This window comes from Gastrolobium bilobum, unplaced genomic scaffold (genome assembly GCF_033153095.1).
Source record: "Gastrolobium bilobum isolate Gb01-03AN ecotype WA unplaced genomic scaffold, APGP_CSIRO_Gbil_v1 utg728, whole genome shotgun sequence".
NCBI classification, from domain to species: Eukaryota; Viridiplantae; Streptophyta; class Magnoliopsida; order Fabales; family Fabaceae; genus Gastrolobium; species Gastrolobium bilobum.
The window spans coordinates 672580-690897 of NW_026899225.1; the positions used below are offsets into that span (position 1 = coordinate 672580).

The following is an 18318-nucleotide window of genomic DNA, read 5'->3' on the forward strand; positions in this document are numbered from 1 at the left end:
TGAAAAGTGATAGCTACATGGCCAAACATGTCCTCCCACTGAGCGTTGAGGTTTGAGCTTTCAACGAAGAAAAGCAAAGAAAAAGGCAAGACGATCTAGCGTGTCTTCCTTCACCTTGAACTTGAAGCCTCACAACGATAAAAAGCATTGTCTCTCTGACTCGTGTCAAGCATGGTCAGGTCAGGTCATATAAATCACAGTACAAAATTCAAAAATATAGACAGTAGCGATCCATATTTCATCCCATTAATTCCTATACATGACATGACCATAAAACAAGTAATTACCCCACCTTGAGGGGCACGCACGCAAAGATAAACGCCCCACAACACAATCATAAAAACCAAAAGCCTCCCTTCTCTTTCTTTCACTTTGAACTTTGAACAAAGAGACCTCCCTATTCAGCAATGAGAGTTCCCGTTTCGTCATCCCCACAGGCCAATCCAAAACCCAATAACGCTACCCGTACCATTGCCCTTCACAGTCACACCCCTCCCAATCTCAACAATACCTACGAGCCCACTTCTGTCCTTGACCTCTGTCGCAGCCCCACCACCGTCCCCCCCGAAAACCCCACCCATCACACCCGAGACCGAGAGTGTGTGGAAGTACTTGACGACCATGTTTTGCATGATTTGGATTGGGATTCCATCATGAAGGACTTGAGCTTCCACGACGAATCCAAGACTACCATTCTCCAACCCAATAATATTAACCCATGCGACCTCTCTGTCGGCCCTGACTTCCCACCCTTCGATCACGCCGCAGAATTCACCACTCTCTCCGACATGTACTCGAACCATAACCTGGGTAATTACAACCTCACCACCCTCGACCATTCCGTTCACGATTTCAACGGCTTCGATTTCATCGAAGAGCTTATCCGTGCGGCCGATTGCTTCGACAACAACCAGCTACAACTTGCGCCCGTGATATTGGAGCGGCTCAATCAACGGCTACGATCTCCCGTGGGAAAGCCACTCCACCGAGCAGCGTTTTACTTCAAAGAAGCTCTCCAGTCCCTTCTCTCCGGTTCGAACCGGACCCCGCGGCTTTCTTCCTTGGTTGAAATCGTGCATAGCATCAGAACCTTCAAGGCCTTCTCTGGAATCTCGCCGATCCCAATGTTCTCTATCTTCACCACCAACCAAGCCCTCCTTGAAGCCCTTCACGTTCATGCCACCACCTTTATGCACGTCATCGACTTTGACATAGGCCTCGGTATTCAATACGCTTCTCTCATGAAGGAGATTGCGGAGAAGGCTGAGTCATGCAAAATCACCTCCCCGCCGATCCTCCGAATCACCGCCGTCGTTCCCGAAGAGTACGCCGTCGAGAGCACGCTCGTCCGCCAGAACCTCACCCAATTCGCTCAAGAACTCAGAATCCAAGTCCAGGTTGAATTCGTGCTTCTCAGGACGTTCGAGACGCTGTCGTTTAAGGCCGTCAAGTTCCTCGACGGAGAGAAGACCGCCGTCCTCTTATCTCCGGCCATCTTCCGCCGCCTCGTCTCCGCCGCTGCCTTCCTTGCCGACGTACGTAGGGTCTCGCCCAGCGTGGTGGTTTTTGTGGACTCGGAAGGGTGGGCGGAGGCCGCGGCAGCGTCGTCCTTCCGGCGAGGCGTGGTTAGTAGCCTGGAGTTCTATTCGATGATGCTGGAGTCGCTGGATGCGACGATGGTAGGGGGAGCAGGTGAATGGGTGAGGAGAATTGAGATGCTTCTGCTGCGCCCGAAGATTTTGGCGGCGGTGGAGGGTGCCGGGCGGCGGGTGACGCCGTGGAGGGAGGCGTTTTACGGGGCCGGAATGAGGCCTGTGCAGTTAAGCCAGTTCGCGGATTTTCAAGCGGAATGTTTGTTGGCCAAGGTACAAATCAGAGGCTTCCACGTGGCCAAACGCCAGGCTGAGCTGGTGCTCTTCTGGCATGAGCGGGCCATGGTTGTCACGTCAGCATGGCACTGTTAGAACTTAGAACAAGGAAAATTATAATTGGGACAGGGGATTATATGGCATAAACAAAATAGTGCTATAATAACAGTATTGTTCTCAGGTTCCAACTTCCAAGTCCAACTTATTATTATTATTATGGAAAATCAAGGTATCTCACAAAAGGAAAAAAAAAAAAAAAAATTGGGGTTGGGGGATGGAGATAAACTTGTATTTATTCTTGACCATTTTGATTTTTGTAGTTTGACTTGGGGAGTCTTTCTTTGTTGGAGACTCTTGTTATCCTAATGAACTTTGCGGGTTTGGCAGACTAAATAGTTCTTTCTATCTTTTTAATGCCTTATGGTGTGGACTGTGGAGTATTTTGCTGCAAAAGTGAGAAATCAAAGGTCTATATGACAAGCATATTCAGCATGGAATAACAGTTCGGCATCCACCTTCTAGTTATACTGTTTTTCCATTGTTTCATATTTTCTTGTTTTGGTATTAACCGCTATGAAATATGTTCTCAATACCAAACTGCCACCGTTGTTTGACGTGACCCAATCATTAAAAATAAATAAATAAATAAATAAATAAAATTCTTAAGGAAGGACTTCGGAAATTAATGAAGACTATTTTGATAAAATTAAAAAAAAAATTAATTTAATTTTTTATTAATACATCTAACTCTCAAAATGATGTAGTCTTAGAATTGTAAGAAATAATTTTATGTCATGTAAAAAGAAAAATATTTTTCTTTTATATATTATTTTTAATTATTTTTTTGTGCTGGGTAAGAATTAAGAACACTCTATAGCATATCTCCGGAAAGCATCTACAGCATGCAGAAAGGCCAAGGGGTAGCAAACCCAAAACAATTATATCGAGGGATTAATAGTTTCCTGCTAGCCTAATAATTTCAAACTTCTTGAGTTTTGAGAATGAAAGCTCTCTAAAAAAAAACCTACCAGTATATTGTGTTACACTGTTACTTGTACCAAAGAACGTAAGGCTTCAAGTGAACCATCAACAATGTATGAAATATGAATCGACAATTTAGTGAGCATAATATATTTACTAGTCCAAAATATAGTGTATCGTGAAGTGACGTAATTCTCCATATATGCATATATATACTGAGAAATCGAATCACAACGAACAATTTGTTAAATATTGGGTGAAATGTGTTAAAACATTTCATAATGGATATGGATATTTGAATTCATTAAAAAAAATCGTTTCGGTTTATTCAACCAAAAAAATAAAAAACAGATAATCTTCCATTAGCTTAGCTGGGTGCTACTGTACGATAGAGCATTGCTCTGTGACGCTGGGGTTTTGCGGAGACGTGTAATTTTTTGGGCTGGGCCTTAGTTTTGGTTTATCCGAACCTTTCTTGCCTCTGTTTTGTTTTGCAATGGTGATTTATGTTTGATTAAACCAAAAGCATAAACTACACCCAAATTTCCTTCCTGAGTTACTGTGTTGGAAAAGAAGGGAATGCTGCATTGGGAATTAGAATGGCTCTTCTCGGATCAAACATAATAGGCGAGGTGAGCATCGGTCTTCTTTTTCTTTGATATATTTCCCGCTGTTTTTTCTTCAGCTAGGGTTTTGATTTCGCATCCTACTATTTCTTTTTAATTATTATAATCGCGTTTCTTAGTTTCTACTGCGTCGCCAAATTCAACGTTTCTATCACTTGTTAGTCTTGATTACAATTAAAACAGACTTTTACTACTTGCTAATGTCAAAGAACTATGAAATATAGTGATTAGCCGTTGAAATCATCCCAGGTATCAATCCGCTGGGTTCATTGCCTGTTATTACTGATATAAGATGTCTGCTTAGATTGATGTCTGAACTATTTGGTGCAGGTTGGACTCCGCTTGCTTCTTTGTCCTCATGGTTCCAACGTTGTAATTCGAACAACATGGTCACATATTTTCATTTCATTATTACCATCAGTTGTAATTTTAAGTTGGTTTGCGGTTAAAATTGTTATTTAACTATTAAGCTTATGTTTTTGCAGCTGTTCTGTGGGAATTGCTTTGCCTGTATACTCTACATTCAAGGCAATAGAAAATAGAGATCAAAATGCTCAACATAGGTGTCTTCTCTATTGGGCAGGTACAGATGTACCTACCATTTTCAGTTTCTTTTTTTTTATCTATTTTCATAAACCCTTGTGATAGTTTCGCGCAGTTTCAGTAGTTCTTCTGCTTCTAGTAAAAATTCTCGCCAAAATAGAGATGGTGAGATAGATCAAAACGAATAACTCCTGTAAATGACTGCAGGATTTGGTTGATGGAAAGGTTAATTGAGGTTTCTTGTTTTGCTTATGAGTTGTTATTTTTGTTGAAATCATAGGGATTTAGGTAGGGAAGGAAGAAAAAAGAGAATAAAGATTAAATAATATGAAATTGATATTGATTTGATATGAAAAATATGTTATGATGTGATACAAATTAAAATGAACTAATCCCTATTTATAATAATATTTAACTCCAAATCCTAATTAATTAAGGAAACAATTCATGAAATATATAGATATATTGAAACCAGTCCTAAGAGCTAATTTAAGATACTCTAAATTACTCGAAGAAAGAATCAATATATAATGAGATTTTTTCATATATTCTGACATTCCCCTCAACATTAAGCTTACCAAGCTTTAAGCTTGTTACAAATGAATTTTTTTATAAAGGGAAAATAACCAAAGAATATACTCTGGACCCCAAAAAAACATAGCTGGAAAGAAAACGCAAGGATGCTAGGTATGTCCGAGAGATGAACATTGTTGCAAAAGCTATTCAGTAAGATGACTGGAATGATCATAAGAGCTGGTTGGACTCTTGCTTGACCAAGAAAGAAAAGACTTCGCTAGATAGATCATCAGCAGAAAATTTTTTGGCGAGCAATTGTACATAGCAAGAACTAAAACTTCTCCAAGTTCATTAATAACAACATTTGGAAGCTTCAAACCACAAGAAAACTTACGAGTGCCCCCTACCCCTAAAAAAAAAAGAAAGAAAAAAAAAAAATCAAAATGAAGGCTGGTTTGCATCATATCCATGGAGAATTTATCATCGGTGAAATTGGAGAAATCAACATCGGTATGATTCACAATGGGAGGGTGGTATGAATCACAATTCACAACCAATTCATTACTAAGTCATCACTATTTGACTCATTGGTAGAAAGAAGTCACCGGGAAAGTCGTCAAATAACAAGATAAGGTTGGTTTAACCTGAAACCATCGGGAATGGGCCAATCTAGAGGAGAGTCAGATGGTGTGGTTGTCGACCAAAGCCCAAAATTGTCATATGGTTCTGGATGGTGGAGATTGGAGAGGAGGCTCAATGAACCGATCTAAGGATTCTGGAGAAGATGCCAACAGCGAGAAAAATAACCCACCGACTAAGAGAGAAACAACACTAACAATAGCGCGGTGAAGAGGTTGAGGGTGCCAGAAGGGAAACAAAACCAGAGAGCTGAATAATTTGAAGGAAGAAAATGATCGTGGAAATAAAGTAGAACTCTTGATTTTTGGAAACTCTGTTGTGAAATAGTGATGAGAAAGGTCACAGAAAATGGTATCAATCTAATATTATGTTGAAATTAAAGGAATTTAAGTAGGGATGAAAGAAAAGAGAGAATAAAGACTAAATAAGCTTAAAATTGATTTGATATGAAGAATGTGTTATGCGATACAAACTACAAAGTACTAATTTTATTTTACTTATAGTAGACTGCGAATCCTAATTAAAGGAAATAAGCCATGAAATATATAGTTACATGGAAACCAATCCTACGAGATAATTTAAGATACTCTAAATTGCTTTTGAGATACAATCAAGATATTATGAGATAATTTCATATATTCCAACAATTTTTAGCATTAGAATTGTTTTCAAAAATTACAAGAAAAAATAGTAAAACTGGCTACTTGATTCATACAGCATTGTAAACTCTTGTTAATTTCTATACCTAATCAACTTTCAGACATAAAATTATTGTATTATCTTATATATTTCCCTGTTTGTTGACAATAAAGCAATTGGGGAGCCATTTCATGAAAATCTTGCTTAGCAGGATGACGAGATGTATGTAATCTGGCAAAATTATGATTTATATTTTCTTGATGTTGACACTTTTGTTCTAGAGGGACTTAAATTAATGATCTCTTGTTTGATTGAGTTTCAGATATATTCGTTCCATTTGTGTAGAATTTGCCACCTAGAGAGATTAAAAGAATTTTATCTGCCTCCATTATTATGTATTCTTCTCTACTCCAGATTGCATGTCATTGGACTTGCTGTTAATAAAAATTTGTTCATGAGCATTTTCAAGTTATTATGAGAAGAGTGTGGGAACCAAATATGTGCTCAACATACTCATTGATTTATCAGGTGATAAAAAGCAGATCATGAAACTAAGTTGTGATTTCTACCCTTAAGTATTACTGTTTCCTAGAATTATCACACCACATCCTATTCTAATATCTGATACAAAGTTCCTAAAATTCTAAAACACTTACTCTCCCCCCTCCTTTATGATGCTTGAATTCAATCTCTTTGCATTTCCATGTCTAAATGTAACCCATATTCTATTATATTTATTATGATAGTTTCCTCTACTTTTGATATTTGCAGCCTACGGCTCATTCAGCCTCATTGAAGTATTTACAGACAAGCATATTTCTTGGTACAGTTTGATCCCATCATAATCCATTAACTTGGTTGTCAGGGGTTGTTCCCCTGAAATTTTCAAGGGTCTACCTTTTTTTCCTTAATTTATGATACACTATCAGCTTGTTAACAAGATTCTCTCTCTCTTTCCCTCTTTTAAATTATTTTTTATGGTTGGTAGTTGTACCGTTTGGTTCTGTGAGCCCACTATGTACCCTTTGAGGGTAATGTTGTTGTATGGATGGTACCTCTAGCTGAGGTAATGACCAGGCTAGAAGGTATTATTCCAAGAACAAGTAAGCAGATATCAATGGTAGACAAATAGTAAGGGTATGACTTAAGAGTAAATGGGCATAAATACAGTACATAAAAGATGATCCTCCTGCTGTGCCCATGAGGGCTATTTATAAGGAAAATGGTGTGGGTTGGTGAGGTGGGGGTCAGCCCTCCTTGGGATGTGTTCCCCTGATGGCAGTGTTAGGCGCGGTTGGCGCTGCCACAATGGCAGCGCTGCACCCACTGCATCAGGCGATGTCAGCATTGAGCAAAAGGGCAGATTCCTTTGCAGTGCTTATGGCGACTGCCTTTAGCGGTTAATGTCCCAAAGTGGGACATTTTGGTGTATCTTTTGGACGTGCTGCAGTCTTGGAGATCGTGAGGGTCCACGTCAGCCCTAAGGGCTGACGCAGAAGAAGGCTGAGGATTGGGCCTGAGTAACTGGGCCACTCCAGTGCTTGGGCCATCCGGAACAGGAGCCCCCCAGCTTGACAGCAACCGTAGGATGGTGCCAAGTTAAATGCTTTGGGCGTTACCTTTAGGGCGATCACCTTGATTGATATCGGAAGAGTGACAGTTTGTCTCTAGCTCCTCCCAGGGTATTTTGGGTTTTTGTTCTTCTGGAATTTCTGGCGTTTTACTTGGGCGTCCTTCGAGAGGGAATCTACTACAAAGGACCTTATCGCCGTGGCGCCAGGAGCCCTCCAGCCTGGTAACGAGCATAGGCTGGTGCCAAGGCAGGTAGGATTTGGCGACGCCTTGTTTGGCGATGTGAAATATTTGAGCATGGGCGATTCCTTTTGGTGATTGTTGTAACAAGGTCATTGATGACGATGATTGGTGGGTGACACCCAGTGAAAAGGCTGCCGCTTCTGGCACTTTAGGAGGCTTTTCAGTTTTCGAGGAGTCGTAATGATGAGTTTTCCCATCATTACCATTTATTGCAGGCATCCAAGCATCACAGGGTTCAGCGCATTAATGCGACGCGACTGCTGACCTATCCTTTGAAGTTACCACTTTGCCCCCTTTTCTCAACCGCTCGTTGCACGATGGCTGTGTCATCGTACGGTTAAGTGAGGAGGACTTACACGTGTCTGTGCGAGACCTTCTTTTGTCCTTTTGAAATGACCACCTTGCCCCCTTTTCTCAACCGCCCATTGCACGATGGTTGTGTCATCGTACGGTTAAGTGAGGAGGACTTACACGTGTCTGTGCGAGACCTTTCTCCTCCTCTTTCTGTATAAAGGGGGAGACCCTTTGTTGGGGTTCTTCCTTACGCGAAACCTACTCTGTTGCGCTTTTTGCTCAAAGCCTTTGTTTCCTATCCTCAGTTCAGTGTGATAGTGCCGGTCTTCTTTCTCTTCTTTTCTGCAATTCTCAGGTATAGTCCTTCTTCTCTTGTCGTTTCTATTCTTGTTTCTGGTTGTCTTCTACTCCTTTTTCTGCTGTATCGATGGTTAGGTTTACAGAACCTATCCCTGGTCTCGTACTTCCTGAACCGGAAGTAGAAATTAAGGAAGAGGAGTTTGATGAGGCCTTTGAGGCACTGGGGGATAGTGCAGTGGGGCCAACAATGCGAGAGTATCTGGCTAGTTGCGCCCCAAGTCATCCTTTAATTCTTGGGGTTGAGAAGTTGCCCCATGAGAAAGTACCCGAACTTTTGGGTTTTAGTGAAGTGGAGATTCAAAATCTCCTTCCCGAAAGAGCTTTAGGTCCTGTGCTCCCGTATGCTGGTGAGACATCATGTTCTAATCCCCGTAGTGGGCGCCGCGGGTTAGTTGGTGAGGAGAGTTCCAGATCTGGCGGGCGTTCGCCTGCCGGCTCTATGAGGCGAAAGGTTGCTTCACGTCGTCGTGTTTCGCGGCGTTCTGATCTCGGAACTGGGCGATTAATTCGACCTGTATCCAACATCAACCGGCAGCGACAAAACCGTCCTTTAGAGTGTTATTTCCACCCTCGCCCTTCTTCAGTTGCCCTTCGGACGTCTCATGGTCAAATTCCTCCCATCCCTAAATCTTTCCATCGTCGTATGTATGATGAGTCCACAGAGAACCGTTTAGGTAGATACTACCCGGAGGATGGTCGCCTTATAAGGAATGGCGTGTGGGACGCCATTTTTGAAGACATAGGGCTTTATAAGATACCGCCTGCTTGGTGGCCTTCTAACCTGAGCTATTCAGATTTTTATTCAAGTTCATCAGACACCTCGGATTCTGATGGTGAGTTAATTGTGTTATATTTTTCTTTTTTCTTTTCGTTGTGCTTGACGTGGGGGGTGTTGGAGGTGACATGGGTGTTGATAGGGTGAGTTGGACTATCCCGTTTCCTTTTGCAATGGTCTTCTTGGCGTCAGTGAAGTTTAGGGGACTGACTGTGTGTTTGTCGCTCCTAGGCAGGACTTTAAAAGACTTTCCAGACTTATGGCGACTGTTCAGTCGGACGACGGTCTCGGGGCGCGGGAATGGGTTGATCCTGTGGTGGCCACAACCTCTTTAAGCTACTCTGACAAGGGTATCTTACGCAGCCACTATAAAGGTGAACCCAGCTTCAGCATAACTGAAAATGGTGCAAACGAGGCGAAGTGGCAACCGGTCGCGGTCGGTGCTGATCGTCGGGCCTGTGACGCGCCTCTTATGGCGCTCCGATCACGGTGGCGATTTATGGTGTACAAAACTCACTTTACTAATCAGAAAGTGAGGTTTCCGCTGTCCGAGTTCGAGATGGAGGTGTTATCTCACTTACAGGTCGCGCCTTTGCAACTGCATCCCAATGCTTCGGCGTTTGTCAGAGTTTTCGAGAGTATATACAAGTATTTCGATATGGCCTACTCTGTACGATCATTCTTCTACTGTTTTCAAGTGTCGCCATCCAAGAAGACGAAGCTTGGCTGGGTTTCATTGAAGGCGGGCAATGCGATTGGATCAATATTTGCCCAGTACGCCAACTCTTATAAGAATTAGACGCATACCTTCTTTTGGATTGAACCAGTGTTGGGCGAGGGCGAGCTCCCTTTCTTTGTTGATCCGTCGAGTGGGGAGTGTCGGTTTCCCCTATACTGGACTAAGGCTCATTACGAGACGCCGGCCGGTCAGTACTCGTTTGCTCTAGGGGTCCTGTCACTTGGGGAGGTACAGGCGATCAATTGGTTTTTGGAAGTGAAGGGGGGTCTTGACCGGTGGCCCACGAAGCAAGTGTTGTGCCATGGAGGTGTGGTGGCGTTCAATGTTGTTTTTATTTGTGGCGATCTATACTGTTGTTTCTTGTGTTTACTCTTTCTTGTGTTTGTGCTGACTTGTCTTATTGTTTGTAGTTGGAAGCATGGCGACCGATGCGTTGAAGCTTGCGCGTGATGCAGCAGCTAAAGTGAGGGCCAAGCAGGGTGTGGCGCCTCAGACTCAGACCATCCCCTTCTAAAAGGAAAAGCTTGGACAAGGGGAAAGATAAAGAGGTGAGACCGAAAAAGAAGAAAGTTCGTTCTGCTGCTGGTGAACTTGAGAAACGGGCTAATCGCCCCATTATTAAAGACTCCATTGGCGTGACTGGCCATTCTTCTGCCAGTGAATCAACTTTGGGGTCTGGATTACGAGGTGCGACAGCAAGCTTGACACCTCCCAGATCTTCCCAGGCGAGACGCATTGAGCCTTCTGGGGGCGGTCTGACTCGGGACGGCGCTTCTGAAAATGATCAGGCGATTAACAATGCTCCAGGCGATGGAGGGGATGACCACCCTCGTGGGCCATCTGAGGCTGTAGGTTCACCTCTTCTTTCTGAAATTCCTGTGAGCAGGGCGCTCCGCTTGTCGGAGAGGGACCTTATCCACGGATTCCCCAATATCAGGCGTCCTAAGATGGTAATGTCTGCGCATTTCGACCGTCAGTAGTTCATGGACTGTACCCAATTGATTATTGGCCGTATCCTTGGCCAACAGGAGATTACCCTGGATTTTGAGGAACGGTGTTCCCAACAGGAGGATCGTCTTGTTGATTTGGGGCGGCAAGTTAATAGCTTGACCGCTGACGTGGGGCGCCTTGGCAAAGAAGTTGCCGATGGGAAAGCTTCTTCGAAGTCTCTGTCCGCGAAGTTAAAAACGACAGAGGATGCGGTGAAACTATTAACCGCCGATAAAAGCAACCTGAGTCAATCAGTGGAAAATTTGAAGAAGGAAAAAGAGATTCTTCAAGCGGAGAGAGATCAATTATCTTCAGATTTATTTGTTGCGCAAGGGAACCTTCACGCCAGGGATGATGATTATAAGAAGGCTTCTAGGCAAGTGGAGAAGTTGGAAGAGGCTCTGGCCGATCTGATGTATGATTCTTTCAACAGCGCCCTTAAACAGGTTGCCGTCAGGTATCCTGGTCCTGACTTGACTGGCCTGGATCCGTCTTATGATGTTGAGGATGGCCAGATTGTGAATCGCCTTGAAGGTGATGTTGTGAAGGTGATTGAAACGGCGCCAGAGACTGATGACGATGAAGGAGCTCGCGGCGTGCTTCCTATGACTGACACGGATAGTGATCATACACGAGATGATGATGGGCGTGTCACGTCAACCAATTCTTGTTGTGAGTGGCGGTGGTACCGAAGTCATGATTGCTGGGCAGAATGATCAGGCGCCAGAGGCGGTTGCTTCCGCAGTTGAATAGGACTCGACCGTTCAGGCTCAGGATGTTTGAGATGTGCTGGCGACATTCCTTTAGGACTTAGGCTCCTTTTTTTTTTTTTTTTGGCGCGGTTGGTATGTCAACTGCGGCCTCTATGTTTAAAAACTTATCAATATCAACGAATGGATTCTCTTTACACTTGTCGTTTTTCCCGCTTTATTTAAAGGACCGCTTTATTTTTCTCGTTTTTCCTGAGAACTAAGCTTGATTTAAGGGCGTTGGCTGGGGTGAGGACCATCCCAGTCCAATTGCGGCGAGGGTGAGGACCATGCCAGTCCAACTGCGGCGAGGGTGATAACCGTCTCGCTTGTTGGGCGTTGGCTGGGGGTGAGGACCATCCCAGTCCAACTGCGGCGAGGGTGAGAACCGTCTCGCTTGTTGGGCGTTGGCTCACCTCGCTTGTTGGGCGTTGGCTGGGGGTGAGGACCATCCCAGTCCAACTGAGGCGAGGGTGAGAACCATCTCGCTTGTTGGGCGTTGGCTGGGGGTGAGGACCATCCCAGTCCAACTGCGGCGAGGGTGAGAACCATCTCGCTTGTTGGGCGTTGGCTGGGTGTGAGAACCATCTCGCTTGTTGATTATTTTAACAGTATAGGCGATCAATGTTTGCTTTTTATTGAAAATGCGGGACCCTGCCTCATTAAAAACCTTCCCTAGTAAAACCCATTGGGACAAAAACGTAGGGAAGGAAAAGAGTGCAGGAGAAATTACATGGTATTTCAACTATAGTACTTTTTGAGCTTGTCTGCGTTCCACGCCCTTGGAATCGCCTTTCCGTTTAACGTCTCGAGTGAGTAGGCTCCTTTTCCCAGTTTGTTTGCTACACGGTAGGGACCTTCCCAATTAGGGGCGAGCTTTCCTTCCCGGACGTTCTTGTTTCCAACGTCTGCTCTTCTGAGAACCAAATCTTTTTCTTCAAAAATTCGTGGAATCACTTTCTTGTTGTAATAAGTGGCAGATCTTTCTTTTGTCTGGCGATCGTTGTGGGCGGCGTATCTTCTTACTTCGTCCAGCAGATCCAACGCTTCTTTCAAGTGCTGGTTGTTGGTGACCTCTGTCACGTGCTCTCGTCGCCAGGAAGGCTCGCCTATTTCCACTGGAATCATGGCTTCGACACCGTATGTCAGCCTGAAAGGCGTTTCTCTGGTGGAGGACTGGGCGGTAGTTCTGTATCCCCATAGGACGTTGTCTAGATTTTCTAACCATGCTCCTTTGTGCGTTTCTAGCCTCTTCTTGATTCCTTTCCCCAACATTTTGTTGGTGGATTCTACTAAGCCATTGGACTGAGGGTGTTCTACAGCGGTAAAGTAATGTCTGATCTGTAGACTGTTCATCAGTGTTCGGAACTTGGCATCAGTAAATTGAGTGCCGTTGTCAGTAATGACCTCCCCAGGGATACCAAACCGGTAGATGATGCTTCTCCAAAAGAACCTTCTTGCTTTTTGGGACGTGATAGTAGCTAAGGGTTCCGCCTCTACCCATTTGGTGAAGTAGTCAATGGCAACGATTAGCCACTGGACTCGCCCAGCCGCCTTGGGAAAAGGCCCAAGAATGTCAATTCCCCACTTGTAGAAAGGCCATGGAGATGTGATTGACGCCAATTCTTCGGGTGGTGCCCTGTGTACGTCAGCGAATCTCTGGCACTTTTCGCATTTCTTTACATGCTCGTGAGCGTCACGTTCCATGGTTGGCCAATAAAACCCTGCTCTCAACGCCTTCTTTACCAGCGAGTGACCACCTATGTGATGGCCATTGATACCTTCATGAATTTCTTCTATTACGTACGGAACGTCATTAGAGTTCAAACATTTCAGGAGTGGGGTTGAGGTCCCTCGTTTGTATAAACATCAATTTCTTCATATATTCTGACATTCCCCTCAACATTAAGCTTACCAAGCTTTAAGCTTGTTACAAATGAATTTTTTATAAAGGGAAAATAACCAAAGAATATACTCTGGACCCCAAAAAAACATAGCTGGAAAGAAAACGCAAGGATGCTGGGTATGTCCGAGAGATGAACATTGTTGCAAAAGCTATTCAGTAAGATGACTGGAATGATCATAAGAGCTGGTTGGACTCTTGCTTGACCAAGAAAGAAAAGACTTCGCTAGATAGATCATCAGCAAAAAATTTTTTGTCAAGCAATTATACATAGCAAGAACTAAAACTTCTCCAAGTTCATTAATAACAACATTTGGAAGCTTCAAACCACAAGAAAACTTATGAGTCCCACCAACCCCTAAAAAAAACAAGAAAAAGAAAAAGAAATCAAAATGAAGGCTGCTTTGCATCATATCCATGGAGAATTTATCGTCGGCATGAATCATCGGTGAAATAGGAGAAATCAACATCAGTATGATTCACAATGGGAGGGTGGTATGAATCACAATTCACAACCAATTCATTACTAAGTCATCACTATTTGACTCATTGGTAGAAAGAAGTCACCGGGAAAGTCGTCAAATAACAAGATGAGGTCGGTTTAACCTTAAAACATCGGGAATGGGCCAATCTAGTGGAGAGTCAGATGGTGTGGTTGTCGACCAAAGCCAAAAATTGTCATATGGTTGTGGATGGTGGAGATTGGAGAGGAGGCTCAACGAACCGATCTAAGGATTCTGGAGAAGATGCCAACAGTGAGAAAAATAACCCACTGACTAAGAGAGAAACAACACTAACAATAGCGCGGTGAAGAGGTTGAGGGTGCCAGAAGGGAAACAAAACCAGAGAGCTGAATAATTTGAAGGAAGAAAATGATCGTGGAAATAAAGTAGAACTCTTGATTTTTGGAAACTCTGTTGTGAAATAGTGATGAGAAAGGTCACGACTCACAGAAAATGGTATCAATCTGATATTATGTTGAAATTAAAGGAATTTAAGTAGGGATGAAAGAAAAGAGAGAATAAAGACTAAATAAGCTGAAAATTGATTTGATATGAAGAATGTGTTATGCGATACAAACTACAAAGTACTAATTTTATTTTACTCATATTAGACTGCGAATCATATTTAAAGGAAATAAGCCATGAAATATATAGTTACATGGAAACCAATCCTAAGAGATAATTTAAGATACTCTAAATTGCTCTTGAGATACAATCAAGATATTATAAGATAATTTCATATATTCCAACAATTTCTAGCATTAGAATTGTTTTAAAAAATTAGAAGAAAAAATAGTAAAACTGGCTACTTGATTCATACAGCATTGTAAACTCTTGTTAATTTCTATACCTAATCAAGTTTCAGACATAAAATTATTGTATTATCTTATATATTTCCGTGTTTGTTGACAATAAAACAATTGGGGAGTCATTTCATGAAAATCTTGCTTAGCAGGATGATGAGATGTATGTAATCTGGCAAAATTATGATTTATATTTTCTTTATGTTGACACTTTTGTTCTAGAGGGACTTAAATTAATGATCTCTTGTTTGATTGAGTTTCAGATATACTCGTTATATTTGTGTAGAATTTGCCACCTAGAGAGATTAAAAGAATTTTATCTGCCTCCATTATTATGTATTCTTCTCTACTCCAGATTGCATGTCCTTGGACTTGCTGTTAATAAAAATTCGTTCATGAGCATTTTCAAGTTATTATGAGAAGAGTGAGGGAACCAAATATGTGCTCAACATACTCATTAATTTATCAGATGATGAAAAGCAGATAATGAAACTAAGTTGTGATTTCTACCCTTAAGTATTACTGTTTCCTAGAATTATCACATCCTATTCTAATACCTGATACCAAGTTCCTAAAATTCTAAAACACTCACTCTCCCCCTCTCCTTTATGATGCTTGAATTCAATCTCTTTGCATTTCCATGTCTAAACATAACCCATATTCTATTATATTTATTATGATATTTTCCTCTACTTTTGATATTTGCAGCCTACGGCTCATTCAGCCTCATTGAAGTATTTACAGACAAGCATATTTCTTGGTACAGTTTGATCCCATCATAATCCATTAACTTGGTTGTCAGGGGTTGTTCCCCTGAAATTTTCAAGGGTCTACCTTTTTTTCCTTAATTTATGATACACTATCATCTTGTTAACAAGATTCTCTCTCTCTTTCCCTCTTTTAAATTATTTTTTTATGGTTGGTAGTATCCTTTTATCTGGATTATTAGTATTTTGGGACTCATGATGAACTAAATCGCTTGGAATTTAATTTTTTTTTCACAGGTTTCCTATGTACTATCACCTGAAGTTCGCATTTCTTGTCTGGCTTCAACTTCCATCTACCAATGTGAGTTTGATTAAGACTTAGATTCAGATTTAGTCTATAATGATGTTTTTGATCCATCGATAACTGAATTATTTTTTGTATGTTTCTATCTTATTATGTCCCAGTGTTTTTCCTTCTTTTTTTGATCCTTATGCCATTTCCCATCTCCCTTTTCTTCCTTCATTTCCTTTTTCTTTTACCTTGAATTGGTTATCGTATCTTCTTTGCTAAAAATAATCTGTAATTCACTAGGAGTTTGATAAGGGGGTGTTTGGTTCAAGTTTTTGGAGAGGATTACCGGTAATCTTCCTTGGTAAATATAATTACCACGTTTGGTAGAAGGAATAAATTACGATTCCCGGATATTCAAGGATTACCGGTAATTTGATTTATAAAGAAAAGTCACTATTCAGATTACCAAAAATAATATGGTAATTCGGAATACCAATAAGAATACCAAGTAAAGGGAAAACACAACAATAAATTTTGAGACAAAAATACTCCAATACACATAAAAATCTAGACCCAATCTATCAATTACAAAAGTAAAAATAGTTTGGGGTTATTTTTGTAAAATAACCTCATATTCCAAGTCATATTTCGTTCTAAACCAAATATGGAATCAGTAATTTTTACCCAATATTCCCGGTAATATTTTGGCGAACCAAACACATCTTTCGTAAGATTCCAAGTAAACTCAATTTCTACTGAATTTCCATTAATCATGATTCTCGGTCACCAAAAAATTTCTCCTGTACCAAACACACCCTAAGAGTATTAATTTCTTTGCAGAAGTTGAAATTTTCATCATTTTCTTCTGCTTGATATTTGTCTTTTCTTTCTAGGAAAATGAGAGATAAGGGTAATAAGACGGTAAAGAAGGATTTCCCTCACCCAAGTGCACACAAGTTGGGATTTCATTGAGTAATTTTTTTTTAGGAAAATGAGACCGTTATGATTTGGAAAATGCTATATGGACAACTATAATAGAGACAAAAAGCGATAGCTAATATACAAAACCATTGCATTGCATGTGGATTTCTGCATAACTGTTTTGATGACACTGTAAAAAACTTGATTTACTGTAAGATGTGTGAATTTTGTTACATGTAAGAAGCTAATTTTTTTACCAAAAAACAATTTTGTTCAAACGCCCTTTCTGATTAATAATTGGTAAGTGCTGCGGCTAGATGAAGCTCTGATAGCCATATAGTTAATAATGTGTTTAGACCATGGAAGAACTATCAGTGTGCCTCTTGCAATATTCTTGTAGATATTATTAGTTGATTCCCAGATTTGAGTTATAAGCATTTTTTTAATCCTCCCTCTTCCTATTTTTCATTTTCTTCCTGTTATTTACAGCACGATATTGTATCCATTCTATGGTTGACATTTTGTCTCTTTAATGCCTCAACTCTCTTCTGTTATTTTGCTGATAAACTACTTGCGTTCAAGCAGGGAGCAAAGCAGTTATATGGTAACCTCCTGCGCCCCTTCTTGTTGAGGCATCAAGTAATAATTTTCATATTTCATTTTTTAGTAATGGATGACAAATTTAATTTACAAAAAAATTAACGACAGAAATCTCTCTCACTCATCTTATCCATCCCTAGTGTTAAATCTCTGCTAAGGAATATACTTTAACTCAGTGGTTTATATGCATTTTATTACCCTTTTATTTCTTGGCAACCATAGCGAAATTAGTTTAAGGTCAATAAAAGCTACTAATAGTTCTTCAAATAGTTCAAAATTCAAGTAAGCAATTTTATTTTTGCATAATTTTAAAACAGTATTTCTTTTATCAAACTTGAATTGAATAAACGTCTAGTAATGCTTTGAATAATTTAAATTGCACCTCAGATATATTACAAAAATTTAAACAATTATGTATAAAAATAAAAATAATGTACAAAGTACAAACCCTTGCGTTGTACGGGAATGATAACAAGTTCGTTGTAGATACGATCAATGTGATTTCACATGACATTTTGGACCAAAAATAACATTAAGATATTTCTTTTAAGAGAAAAGTATTTGTTATTTTAAATGATACAATCTTGTGTCATTTTTAATAAAATTATATTGTTTTGTTGTATTTCTAGTATTTTTTTACATTTTATATTTCTTATAAAATTAAGAAAAAAAAAGTGGAGGAGAGAGAATACAACACAACAAACCAATATAGTTTTATTAAAAATAATATAAAATTATGTCATTTAAAATAAGAAATACTTTCCGCTATTTTAAAACAGAGATATACAAATTTATAAAAACTGATTGCAAACTCATTAAAATTACTTACTTTAAATTTACCAAAAAAAAAAAAAATACTTACTTTCATTACCCAACGTATCATTTTTTTTTAAAAAGGTCTGACTCCCAGTGAACAGAAATTTTATAATAAATATTGAGTGAAATGTGTGAAAACATTTTATAATAGATGTAAATATTTGATTTTACTAAAAAGAAATCCCTTTCAGTTTATTCAACCAAAAAAAATAAATAAAAAATTCCGATAATCATCCAAT

At 40.5% G+C, this 18318-nt stretch overlaps 2 protein-coding genes across 3 annotated transcripts; both read left to right on the plus strand.

Moving 5' to 3' along the window:
- The first annotated feature begins 207 nt into the window (after positions 1 to 207).
- LOC133288580 (scarecrow-like protein 15) lies at positions 208 to 2251 on the plus strand. The gene has a single exon (XM_061486377.1). It carries the CDS (start codon positions 408 to 410, stop codon positions 1962 to 1964), a length of 1557 nt encoding a protein of 518 aa, XP_061342361.1. The 5' UTR covers positions 208 to 407; the 3' UTR covers positions 1965 to 2251.
- Positions 2252 to 3132: 881 nt separating this feature from the next.
- LOC133288592 (HVA22-like protein k) lies at positions 3133 to 17474 on the plus strand. Of its 2 annotated transcripts, XR_009748377.1 has the most exons (7): positions 3133 to 3481; positions 3806 to 3864; positions 3961 to 4058; positions 6584 to 6635; positions 15452 to 15503; positions 15748 to 15811; positions 17249 to 17304. XR_009748377.1 is itself a non-coding variant. In XM_061486391.1 (6 exons), the coding sequence occupies exons 1-6, from the start codon at positions 3449 to 3451 to the stop codon at positions 17363 to 17365; spliced, it is 423 nt and encodes a 140-aa protein (XP_061342375.1). In that variant the 5' UTR covers positions 3133 to 3448; the 3' UTR covers positions 17366 to 17474. The 2 variants fall into 2 exon arrangements, 1 of the variants encoding a protein (XP_061342375.1); XM_061486391.1 differs by lacking the exon at positions 15452 to 15503 and having other exon boundaries at positions 17249 to 17474.
- The last annotated feature ends 844 nt before the right edge of the window (positions 17475 to 18318 follow it).

Bases quoted from the DNA above. Each gene is read 5' to 3' on its own strand.
- LOC133288580 (XM_061486377.1), top strand. From the start codon at position 408: ATGAGAGTTCCCGTTTCGTCATCCCCACAGGCCAATCCAAAACCCAAT.
- LOC133288592 (XM_061486391.1), top strand. From the start codon at position 3,449: ATGGCTCTTCTCGGATCAAACATAATAGGCGAG. The intron at 6,636-15,747 runs GTACAGTTTGAT...TTTTTTTCACAG, and splicing joins ACAGACAAGCATATTTCTTG to GTTTCCTATGTACTATCACC. The intron at 15,812-17,248 runs GTGAGTTTGATT...GCGTTCAAGCAG, and splicing joins TTCAACTTCCATCTACCAAT to GGAGCAAAGCAGTTATATGG.